General features: G+C 33.3%; 1 protein-coding gene and 1 long non-coding RNA gene across 3 annotated transcripts; both read right to left on the bottom strand.

Annotated features, from left to right (window-relative positions):
- Nucleotides 1–298: 298 nt before the first annotated feature.
- Nucleotides 299–5,399, bottom strand: LOC130495956 (uncharacterized). The gene is made up of 5 exons (XR_008935000.1): nt 1,721–5,399; nt 1,239–1,478; nt 927–1,135; nt 703–813; nt 299–616 (listed from the first exon to the last, which is right to left on the bottom strand). It is a non-coding gene; the product is annotated as an uncharacterized LOC130495956 (long non-coding RNA).
- A 5,196-nt stretch (nt 5,400–10,595) lies between these two features.
- On the bottom strand, nt 10,596–12,725 carry LOC108811050 (probable protein phosphatase 2C 41). Of its 2 annotated transcripts, none has more exons than XM_018583113.2 (6): nt 12,569–12,725; nt 12,159–12,436; nt 11,742–12,029; nt 11,334–11,454; nt 10,999–11,222; nt 10,596–10,916 (listed from the first exon to the last, which is right to left on the bottom strand). In XM_018583113.2, exons 2-6 carry the CDS (start codon nt 12,405–12,407, stop codon nt 10,743–10,745), a joined length of 1,056 nt encoding a protein of 351 aa, XP_018438615.1. In that variant the 5' UTR covers nt 12,408–12,436; nt 12,569–12,725; the 3' UTR covers nt 10,596–10,742. The 2 variants fall into 2 exon arrangements, with proteins under 2 accessions (XP_018438615.1, XP_056844530.1); XM_056988550.1 differs by having other exon boundaries at nt 12,159–12,427; nt 12,569–12,716.
- Between the last annotated feature and the right edge of the window lie 240 nt (nt 12,726–12,965).

Genomic DNA, 12,965 nt, shown 5'->3' with positions numbered 1-12,965 from the left:
TACTGACACTATGGTTTAAGTCGTGGAACAACGTCTTCTACGTTATTAACATCACTATTTTAAGCTTGTGAAGGTATTAGCTTCCTACAGTTATTTATGTAACCAACCTAAATATTCCCTTTTTATATATATAATCCGAATTATGTAAATGTATTGCGGTAAAGTAGTTTTAGTATCACCAAAAGGAAAAAAAATATGAGAACTTATAAGTCATAACTACATTTTTTAAATACATATTTTGCAAATATTTTCTCAGCGAAAACAACCTAGTGTGATTTTTATATGTAGAATCAAGTAGTATGAAATAAAATACTATACAAAAGATTAGTTTTTTTTTTTTTGTAAACAGTATACAAAAGATTAGTACATAGAATACTTTAAAGAAAATTCATAACATTGAATTGGGAGGTTTTAGTTCTTGAGCCCAACACATCGAATCGTCCGGATAATAACTCCTTTGTGAAGTCTGCCCATCTTGGAAAGATAGCTATATTCATCAGACTTTCTCAACCAGGACTCATGTCCGGGTGGAGACAATGTTAGATCTTGGGTTCAGTGGCAGTAAGTGATTGACCATCTTCAGTCTCAGCTTTCTTCACTTCATTTGCCTTAGTATCTAAACAAACAAAACCACCATTCTTAATCGACTCAAATAGATAGGAAAATACATTTCTGATCATTGAGAAGCATGCAACTATGAACCTGAGCATGAGATAGTTGAGTCAGAGACCCATCTTCATCAATCAAGTCTATCACTTTGTTGGGAAGAAACATATCACTACTCAATCAGCTTGACAGTGGAAGTAATACTACCTGAAAAATTATTCTAGTTGTGTTTGATCTATCCTATAATTTAAGCGATATAAACATATGCCTTATAAAAAAAAAATTGGTATAAGGTTTCTATTAATTCACAAAGACTATACCTTTCCCATCTCCAGATGAACATCATGAGGATCCAATAGGACGATTTGTGATCTAAGATATTTATTCATCATCAGTCTCCATGGCTGTGGAGTAATGCTTGATAACAGAACTTGATAGCAGTTTAATGCCCATCTCCTTGTCTACACCCATAAGCTTGACACCGTGCTTCATATTTCTTTGCTTCGCAGAACGGTACAACAGGCGCAGCCTTCAAAACGGCGAGGGAAACAGCGGAGTTAGCCATTTTGGAAAGTTTACAAAGCTAGTAACTGAAAAGATTGAACTGATGATTTTGAGGGGATAGAACATACTCTTTTATAGTCGAAGATTCACCGAAAGGAAGTAATGGAGATGCATTCAATGAGGAATCGTGACAGGTTTTGCAAGCTATAGAGACAACCCTTCGAATTGAGCCTCACTCCGTAACGCCTCCATTTATCGTGGCCGGTAAGGTGATCAGACTGTTTCTTGTGAGAAGCTTCGATTGTGTCGACGGAGTTACTTTCAATAATTAGAAGGGTCAATGTTTTACGTTCTATCCAGGCCCACACCTATTATATCACAATGGAGGCCCAGCAAAAATCATACGAAACACAAAGTTTGCAAAACGAAAAAAGAACTCAAAACGTCTTCTAACACACGTGTCATTCTCTCCGGAATTTACTTAATGATGTGGTACTCTCACAGGAGACAAAACACTTCTTTATATATAAAGATTATCGAAATAGAATAGTAATAATCGAAGTAGCATAGTACATGTTTTTCAAATAGCATAGTACAACCGAAAACTTACATGACAAATGAGCGTGACTCGACCGTAATGCCATCACGATCTGTAGATTTTAGAAACAGAGACAACATATGTAGTAGAGATTATGGATCTGGGTTAGTAGTGATGGCTATGTCGTTGGTAGCTCAATGATGAATGTGAATATGAATAAGATGATAATAATTATGAAAAATTGAGATATTGATTATAGAAAAAAGTATTGATTAAAGACACAATAAAAAGATAAAACACAGAAGGTGATGAGAGTGACAGAGGATAAGGCGGTGGAGATGGAAAAAGAGTGGTGGTAGATGATAATCGAAGAAGAAAAAAAAATATTTTCTCTTTCATTAACCGGTAAACAAAGGGGTAATATGGTATATATTTCATAAATAATGGAGGTACTTTTTTTTTGTTATAGAGTTAATTATGAATTGTTTTGTGGGTATACAGCCTAATTTCTCTTTATATAAAGTGAGGTTCATATTTCTCGGAAGAAGAATGGACGTGCAGATACACTGGCAAAAGAAGCTCCCCGGACATATGAAGATGCTCCCCGGAGAATCGATACATCTGACCACCATTTGATCTAGGTTTAATGGACGGCTGACAAAAAAAATATATATATATATAAAGTGAGGTTTTAAATTCTAATATAAAAGACCATAGTGTAAGATCAGTTTTGATAAATTAATTAGAATACGGATGTATTGATAATCTTTCTACTTTACTTTATGTTTATAAATGTTTTTAGTCTCATGATCATATACATATATGCAAAAGGTAATTATAATGGAATATATTATTATAACTTATAAGATTTAATACTGTATATGTACGATGAGTGGTGTGGTTAAAAGAACAAAAGAGTTGTGTTGATTCGTACATCATTCTATCAAAAGTAAAAAAAAGAGTCTCTATATTACACGGTACACGAATTGTTACCATCATTAGGAGAGATTAAGGAAGGCTTTGAGATTTCTTTTCCATCAAAGAAATCATCAAAGAAAGAAGGTTAAAGGAGCTGCAGACAATTAGGATACAAAAGCATCTGCTGTGAATTAGATTCAACCCAACTCATCCAAGCTGTGAACTCAGTTTCAATTGCTTCGAAACTTTACGGCATTACAGCCGACATCATTTCACTTGCTGATTTTTTTCGAAACCATCTCCTTTCGTTGGATCTCCAGAGTGAGAAATAGCGAAGCTGCATGGCTTGGCAAACCAGAGTTTGGCAGATTAGATTGCGTTTAGTTGTATCACCTAACATTTCTGATGATTTTAATATAAGTTTGTGTTTCAAAAAAATTAAAGAAGGTTAAAGGGAGAAGTAGACCTGGGCATTTTACCCGGACCCGAGGACCCGAACCGGAACCGACCCGAAAATTCGGGTCCGGGTCTAGAACCGAACCGAGGCATTTACCCGAATGGGTCTGAAAATAGAGGAACCGTGGGTAGCAGGTTCGGGTCCAGAACCGACCCGGGACCCGAGCGGGTATTTTTGGAACCGAGCCACTATATATTTTTACATTAGAACCGAGCCACTATGATATTAGGATGTCTATTGTTTTGTTTTTGAATGGTAACTTTAAGTTTTAAATGTTTAAGTTTGTCACTGCAGGTTTTATAGTTTTCATGTTTCAGATTCTTTTTCAAAATTGCAGGTAATACCCGGCGGGTAAAACAACAAGTCATGGGTAAAAAGTAGACCCGAATCACATGTTTTAGACCCAAAAATATGAAATATACCCGAACATGGACCCGAATACCCGGACCCGACCCGAGATATAAAGAACCGAATTTTTTTTGGGTATTAACGGGTATATGAAATGTGGACCCGAACCGACCCGGACCCGATAAGATCCGACCCGAATTTTTGGAAGTACCCATGTGGGTCTAAAATTTTTGGACCCGAAAGACCCGGACCCGAGACGACTCGACCCGGACCCGACCCGAAGACCCGAATGCCCAGGCCTAGGGAGAAGATTAAATTGAGGATTCTTTATCAAAAAAGAAAAAGAAAGATCGATCTTCCGCATCAGTCTGTATCAGATGCTTCTTACACCAACTTTGTTAATAACTACTTAAACCGAACCTATCTAACAGAGAGAGCTAACTTAGGACCAACAAACGCCAGTGCCACGAGATCAACTCCTACCTTCTTTCTAAGGTACCTTCTGCAGAGAAAGATTATCTAAGTTTCCGATCGTGTTGCTTTTGAGAGCATACCAGAAGAGGACTGGACAAATAATTACACTCAGAAATACTTAAGCTCACTGGAGTTCCCAGGTTTGTCAGCCCATAAACTATGTCTGAAGGTTGGTGCTCATGTGATGATGTTAGGCAATCTTGATCAGCATAATGGACTATGCAAATGGAACACGGATGTTTATTTCACGGCTGGGACACAGAGTCTTAGAGGCTGAGCTTTTGACAGGGACTCATGCTGGAGATAGAGTTTTTCTCCAGAGGATACAGTTATCCCCAACAGACACTATACATCCTTTCGCTTTAGCCTAAACTCCAAAGTGAAGTAGAAACCACACTTAATTCAAAAATAAATATATACTCGAAATTTCTCAAATTGTCCTTTGCACCCAGAAGTAATCTCAGCCATGTAAGCTGACATCCGTATCCTAATCAACAAACTCCCAAAAACAGAGTAATTTATATAACATCCTACCCTTTCCCACATTTGTTACAGGTAACAGCTACGGAGAGCATCCCAGATCTCAGCACTGAAAAACCATGGCACTGAAGGTGATCAAAGATACAGACACCAGAGAGATGCTACGTTGATTGTGATTTTTCACAAAACTTTGTGTTGTTGGATAATTCGGTTCAAAGACTTAAGCGTTCAGACTCCTATTTTAATAATTTTAAAAGAACTTTGTCTGTGTTCAAAAAAAAAAAAAAAGAACTTTGTCTTCAGGTCTGTAATAATCACTCATCATGTCATCCAGAACAATGCAAAAGTGAGGAGTAAATGTGTTCACAGCTTCGTGTATCCACTCATGAAGTAAAATTTAATATTGTACTTGCTGACATCTAAAAGTAAATTTAAAGGTCGAGATATGTGTCTCAAATGTTCAGGCATCTCCTAGACCAACCACACCCTGATTAACAAGACCAAATAGTCTTAAACCACCGGAATGACATCTGAACTCTGTTATAAGAACGTGATCTCAGAACATCTCTGTCTCAAAGATCCCAATAAAGGGCATATCTAAATCAACCCAACTGAAACGTAGGGTAAGGCTCGATTAAAAATACTGAGATGTTTTTAAAATACAAAAAAAATTGTATTTTACTGAGGGAACTTACACTTTGCGTACACAAAGAATTTTCAAGAAACTATGCCAAATTTTCACCAACATAGGGTGTGTACTAAATTACTAATGGCCAGATTTGTGTGATAGACAAAAGTACAAAACAGAGTGGTTCTATAAGTTTCACAAGTTTCATAGCTTGCTTCTGTTTCACGTTTCTTTACGAAGTTTAAAATTCACCTCCAGAAATAAACTAATAGTTTGTACCACTTCTATAATATCAAAGCAGGACCCTATTATTAAAAAATTGGATTTTACCCTAATTTTTAAGTTATTTACTATGCTATGTTATTTTTTATTAGATATTTTTAATTATTTTCTCCATTATTCTCCATTTTCCTTTTTGGTTAGTTTAGTCAAGTTTGAAAACATATATATTCAGTTAAAAACGTCGACCATTATATAATAATGTAAATACGAAATGCAAAATCTTTTTTTATAATTTTCATTTCAAAAATGTGCTACTATATTTATTATTCTAAAAACATATCCACTATAACTTTTTATATTAAATATTTAAGAATTTATTCTTTTACAAATGAAAATTCAGTACGTAAATTTGATATCATAATATGTCAGAAATACCAGAATATGTAAACCAATATTTTAACAAAACAATCTATTAATATATTTTGTCTAACAAAATATATTATTCAACAAAATATTATCAAATACATTTTATTAACTAAATTATATCCATCACTTAATATAATAGAGAAGTACTGTAAATAGACAAATTGTACAGTTTTAACTCTCATATAGGTATATTTATATAGAATTTAAATAAAATAAATTCAAGAAATTAATAATATTAATAAATTATTTATGTCAACACATATTAATGCGGGTTATATATCAAATGCCACATTATATGTTCAACCACAAGTTTGATCAAATATAAAAACACTGATTGAAACTCAAATATTATAATAGAACAATTTTAAAAAGTTTTAAGCACAAAAAAAACTTTAAAATTGTTATTTTCCTAATAAAAAGTTATAAATTCATACATATTATCAAAAAAATAAAAAAAAAATAAAAGCGCATGTCAAATCTTGTTATAAACTTAAATCTCAACCAATAATGTTACCATCTGGATGTTCAGATGGACATAATGATTTTTTCTTAAAAATAAAAACAGAACACAAATATATATTATATATATATATGTGAAGGAGAGAGTTCATGCATCAAACCATAACAGTTAGAGATTTACTAATTCCAGATTTTCCAGTGAAAACATGATCAGGCCACTTAACTTTACCCCAAATCTCCCCTCCTTGACGTCTTTCCAGTGAAATCTCAGCGCACCAAATCTTACCTGTTTCTACTGAAAAGGAGAGCCATATTCCCACCGTAATTCACAGTATACGACCACCACTGTAGATCTCTTGTCTCAGCCAACAGTTCTTTCAAGCCTTCCACCACTCCCCAAGACTTCTGATTTGGATCATACGCTCTTAGGTGTTCATGGCCCGATCATGATAGTACAATACAATCACAACCACACATGCATGCTCCCAAAACATGGGAACTCAGCATATCGTCTGTTTCCCATTTACTTTCCCTTGGCTCGTACACGTAGCTTTTATTACCATTATTTAGGTATATTTTATCTGCCATCACCGCACAAGCATAGCTTCCTCTGAGACCTTCCTCCATATCTGGCTTAATCATTGCATGCTCCCACTTTTGCGTTTTCTATATCGAACACCACCATCTCAGTCTTTCTATAGCAACATCCAATTCCAATAACATATATTTTCCGTCGATGAAGGCAGCGAATTTTACAAACCAAAGCAACAGGCATGCTTGGGATGGGTTCCACTGTGTGGGATCTACAATCCAAGCTAAACGCTTCTGTCGTCATATATTTATCGTCAATCCCACCAAAAACATATATCCTCGAACCCACTGCCACAGAGCTTTCAGGATAATACAAATAAGGAAACGTCGAGGGGGCACGGACCAAGCTGTGACTGTCGTTGGCTTTCCGGCAGAGGATACACCAACGGTAAAAAAAAGAGGAGGTGCTTATGTCACAGAGGACAACATAGAGATAGTTCTCGGTGCAGTCCAACAAGGATCTTCTTGCATATAGCTCAGGCAAAGTAACAAGTGACCGAAAGTGCTTGGAAACAAGGAGAGTGTTGGATAGTCGAATCTGATAAACGCGCTAAGATGTCAATGATTACATCTTCAGGAAGTGGGGAAGAATCAGAGGACGACTGTGCTTCTGAGGATTTCTCATCCTCTGCCTGTAATTTGGAACCATCGTCAATCAGCCAAATCACACAGAGAAACACAATCACCGCCCGTGCAAGAGGGAAAAGCAATATTGCCCTAGGGGTTAACGCGAAGCTATCCGATAAGAAAACAATCTTTATATAACCCTTTTATTTTAGTAATGTAAATTTTGTATTAAAAAAGTAAATTTGTATTGATTTTATTCACTAAAATATAAGTTTATTATGGATAAAGTCATTAATCCGTACTCATGATCATATATGTGTGAAACTTTGGTATCCCTTATATATTAAAACATACTCACAACCCTTAATTCATCTGTGATTTTTAAGTTGACATATTCCTAAAATATCATGTTATATTTATTATCAATATATTTTATAACTTACTATAAACAATCCATATATTCATAACTTTAATGACACTTAGCCTACCAAATCTATTGAAAAATCTAACAAGATCTTACCAAAAAAAATTGATTTTTTTAGAGTAATACATTAATTAATTTCGTGATTAGCATTATAATATTATTATAAATTAATTTTAGTTAAAATAAAATTATATGCTATACTTTATAAACTTTATTATAGTCTATACTGTATTAATTAGATATGCTATATGGAATATATATAACAATATATATATATATATATATACAGTGAAACTTCTATACACTAAATAATGGGGACTAAACCAAAACTATAAATTTTTTATTAATTTATAGAGATTATTAATTTATCGAATAATAATTAAATCAAAAATTCAATTTGTGACTATAAAATTATATTTTTTTATAGAGATTTTTAGTATATATTAATTTATAGATTATTAATAAAAATATATATATTATATTAGTAAAGTAATCTAATTTCTTTTAAAATTGCTTTCATTTAAATAAATAAATAAATAAATATCATTCACTCTTAAAATGAGTTAACATTTGTAAATCATGTAATATTTTTTTGTCAAGAATATTTTTTTAACATATATTTTTCAACTCACGTAAATATACTGTCTAATAATTATATATCATTATTTTATTTATGTTGAATCTCTCAGAAATATACTACAAAAAATAATTATTTACACAATATAAATTTAATAACTAACTTTTAATTTATGTGTTAATTAAAATATGCTATTAGAAAATTTTTGAAATTTTAATATTCATTAAAAATATTAATAACACATAATTTAACAACTTTATTGTTTATTTAAAATTATAACAATATTTTTTGAAAATACAAAAAAATTACCAAAATTTCAAATATTGTTATTATAAATTAACGTATCAATTTAGTAACAAAAATATTTAAAATTCATATAATATTCAAACTTAAAATAGTTATGTAATTCAAATGTTTTTGACTAAAATATACAATTTTAAAAATAAACATTCCAATCACATAATTATATATTCCAAATTTTACAAAAGATAAAATGATAGGTCCTTAAGAATAATTTTTGAAATAAAACACGTAAAAATAATATTCTAAAAATATTAAAATAGTTAATATTTTGAAATCTTAATTTAGTAAAAAATATAAAACTTAATACCATAACATCAAAAAGATCCTATATCAATTTTTTAAAAAATAATATCGTATAACAAGTTATTATATATTAATAATGTCAAATAAGAAAATTAAAACAATAAGATTATGGTAAATAACATCAAACACTAAATTATAATTTATATATTTAAAATTTTAGTTATACATTTATAAAATGAAGATCAAGATCTAGTTATAGTATTCAAAGCACAACCGAGTGATATCTACACTGAAAACTCATTTAAAAAGAAAACCTCAAAATATTATTATTCCTTGCACAATAAAACAATGCGCAGCTAAAGGAATAAAAAATCAAATCATACCTAAATCAAATCCCAAAAATTACGAAATAAGATCAAACAATATCTTAAAACATATCATAGACATTCAACAAATCCCTATAATGATGCCATTAGTCAAACGCTTTAATCTGCATAAGGTAACAGGCACACTAAATTCACAAATATACGTTCAGGAAAAAATCAGAACGTTGTTACAGTATAAAGGAACAAAACTATCTCTCTCACTTAAAAAAACATGGTAAATCCCGACAACCTCTCTCTCTTAGAATCATGCCCAAGATGATCGTGTCTTCGAAAATCTCAGCTTGCGTCCACAAGCCATGAATCCTCTCATCTTACCACCAGCTTATGGAAAGATGTCTCAGGAGTGAAAATCCAGCTGCACATTATATTGAAAGAATCAAGTTGTACTTCATCCAGGACAGCAAGACAATGGGGCTGTATCTTAATGATAATTTGTTTGCTCTCCAGCAACGATCACCTTGATGCTTGCTTCCTCATCTCGATTTCCTCGAGGCAAGCAAGCGTAGGGGTGATCGTTCCTGGAGAGCAAACAAATTATCATCAAGATACAGCCCCATTGTCGTGCTGTCTTGGACGAAGTATAGTTTGATTCCCTCAACGTAGTGTGCAGCTGGACTTTCACTTCTGAGACATCTTTCCATAAGTTGTACTTCATCATCACCGTGAAGAATGAGTATACAACCAATGAGTAGGAACAAACTACCAAAAAACTGTCTCCTCAACGACTTAGACACCTGCTGTCGAAGATATTACTACTACAAACAGATGCGAAATTCATTGCATTCATCCTATGAACCCCAAAACAGAGTTCATGCAGAATTGCAGATAAGTACACAAAGATAGTGAACTGTGAAAGATTCACTGTCTTTTATTCAGTGTACGTTTATTATTATGTTCTGTTTCTTTTGTTATCTCTATCAAATTCTGTTTACATTATGGTTTTATTTCTTTCTCTGTGGGACTTTGTCCTTCACTATTACTTTTGAAGAATATCACTTATTATAATGAGTTTCTGTTTTTCCTCTATCAACTTCTTATTTTACATTTTCGGTTTACTACTTTCTCTGTGGGATTTAGTCTTTTAGTCTTTGTTAAGCCAGACTACACACAGACTTTAAGATCAGATATAGAAACAAGAGCTAGGCTATCGTATACAAAGCCTGTAAACTTAAACAAACTCATCAAGCTGTTTATGACTATTGGCTTTAAAGCTCGGTTCATATTGCAATCTTAGTCCGAAACGATGCACAACCACACCGTTTTCTCAGCTTTTAAATACAAATCACCAACCACAATACTTCAGACGATAATATGAGTATCTCAATGTAAACCTGTTTCATCTTATACGTTTTAATTCATGCATGTGATCCACTGGTTCAGCCTGCCATTTCAACGTTACACAAGAAGAACAATGTCCATTACACACCATTTTACGAAAATATGATGGAACTCTTAATCACTCGTTTCTAATATTAACAACTGTCTTCACAACATCTATTATTCTATGTAAATGTGTTTATATATATGACATTTTTGTTGATGAAGCTCAAAATACATTGATATATGTATTAGAGATTAAAGAAGATTGAAACTAAGAAGGGTGAAAGAAGAGACAAAGAGCAGAGATATCATCCATGGCGATGCTTCTTCTCTTCCTACGCCAAAGTATCATAGCTCTCTCTACCAATCTCTTTGCACTCTTTCTTCTCTCTTTTACTCCTCTTACTATCTCCACTGCCTCATCGTTTGTCATCACATCCCACATCTACATACACACATACATGATAATGTAAGTGTGTCTATATCCTGATTTGGCTCATAAAGTATATAAACAATTGATATATTACCCCATCTGTGGCCAAGATGAGGAATTGGTCCTTGTCGGTTATCTTTCTGTATGTCACTTCCGGTATAGAGACTAAACCAAATTCTTTAAGACAGTAGTCTCCAAACGCTCTTGAGACAGCTAAACCGAGCGATCTGCCGTTTGGCATGCCCACCCGGTACACTCCCGGTTCATCATCTAGGCAAAACAATCGTCCATCTGATTGTTTTATTCGTTCTGCTTCCTCTATTTAACCGGAAATATAATTAAAATATACCAATTGTTAAGTCCAGTTGTATAGAATTTTCCATCTGAATACTTTAACTGTTAAATATGGAAAGGCTTTTGGAGATATACCTGGAATGTTCGGTTTAAAGTCTACTGATAGCTGAACCGGAACTAAACCGCTTCCGTCGTCAGAAGTTGTTGCTATTACTGCTCGTGAGTCACCGGCATTTGCTACAACAAGATGATCACCCTTCAAAAGCAAACATCAAACTTCAACATTTAGCCACTTTTCTACATTCAAAGGGTTTGTTAGTTTCGCTACGGCCGTAAGTAAAAACCGGGGCCAAGTGCAACATTAGTTTAGGGTCTCAATTTTTTTTGAGTCAATATATATAAACATTGGCTTCCAAATTCTAAATTGTTAAAAAAAAAAATTAATTAAATGCTTACTAAATTGTTTATCACCCCTGAAATCTTAGAACCGGCGCCCATAATATCTAGATAAGAGTTTTGCGTGTCTGGTTACAAGATATGTACCTGCAAGACGGCAGTTAGAGCGGTGCAGCCACTGCAGTAAGAATCAATGGAAGGATGGATCTTGAGATCAAGATCGATGAGGGAGAATGTTTTCAAGCAAGATTGCTTCCAGATATCAAATGGAGAGAAACATTCCGGTGATGATGATAAGGTTGCAAGAGTTTGTTGCCATTGGCAAAGCAATGAAGATGGAAATAGCTTTTTTACTCTTTTGGTTATCACATGTCCCCATGGTCCATGTCCATCGAACATCCCACAAAATGTTATGTCTTCTTGGCACCCAAACCCCTATATTACAAAGCAAGTTGTAATTTCTCAACTATCATATTATAAACTTATTAACAAGATCATGGATCCTATATACTTTTTCCACTAATATATAGACATCATAATATATAGTATTTATGTAAACTGTACCTCCCAAACGATGGCACGGTCTTGGTTAATTCCTTTCTCACCTCTATTAGAACAAATAGAGGTGAATCTCTTAGAATTTTCTGAGTTAACAAAGCCTGATGAACCAAGCAAAGTCGAGTTCTTCTTGGCATCTTTCATCAACGATTTTGCGATCTCTCTCCCTCCATCTTCATCCTCTGATATATATTTTCCTTTCTTCATTGATACACTTCTCGCCAACCCATCCAAGAAAGCAGGCAGAAGCACCATTCTCTAGTGCTCTTACGATCCTACAATAACTATAGATAATAACTTTATGAATAAGTTTCAGTTGTTCCGACTTCCAAGTAATACCAAGTGATACGAACTTAAGTATATTTAAATATAATTAAGAAAATAAAAAGAGACTTAAGGTTTAATTAGCATGTTACCCTCTCTCCGATGAGGATTCTCGATCGGATTTTCTCTGTTGATAACTTTTCCTGTTGCTAGATTTACTACTTATAAGCTGGTGAATGGTCTCTAATGAGTCATCATCTTTCTCTTTCTCTCCTTCGACTATTCTAAGCCTTTTATTCTGTACGAGTTTCTTTTTTGCACGAGTTTCTTTTTTGCATGTCGATAAGGACACGTATATGATAAGCATAAAGTTGACGACAATTTTTATATACATCGTTGAAGGCTATAACAAGTGGTTTATATTTGGTCAATTTAAGGAAACGTATATGTATGTTATTGGTTAAAAAACGTATGTATTTTTTTAAGAATTATAAGTGGTAAAATTGCATCCTATTTAGTTCAAAAGAGATACAAAACTAAGAAAATTAT

The sequence above is a fragment of the Raphanus sativus genome, chromosome 6 (assembly GCF_000801105.2).
Source record: "Raphanus sativus cultivar WK10039 chromosome 6, ASM80110v3, whole genome shotgun sequence".
In the NCBI taxonomy this organism is placed as follows: Eukaryota; Viridiplantae; Streptophyta; class Magnoliopsida; order Brassicales; family Brassicaceae; genus Raphanus; species Raphanus sativus.
The sequence above is the reverse complement of the archived record's forward strand: the minus strand, read 5'-3'. Positions and strand labels throughout refer to the sequence as shown.

Excerpts from the sequence above, each read along its gene's own strand:
- LOC108811050 (XM_018583113.2), bottom strand. The coding sequence starts at position 12,407 with ATGGTGCTTCTGCCTGCTTTCTTGGATGGGTTGGCGAGAAGTGTATCA. Across the intron at positions 11,223-11,333 it reads CTTTAAACCGAACATTCCAG|AGGAAGCAGAACGAATAAAA; the intron begins GTATATCTCCAA and ends CCGGTTAAATAG. Across the intron at positions 10,917-10,998 it reads TCATCTTGGCCACAGATGGG|ATGTGGGATGTGATGACAAA; the intron begins GTAATATATCAA and ends GTGTGTATGTAG.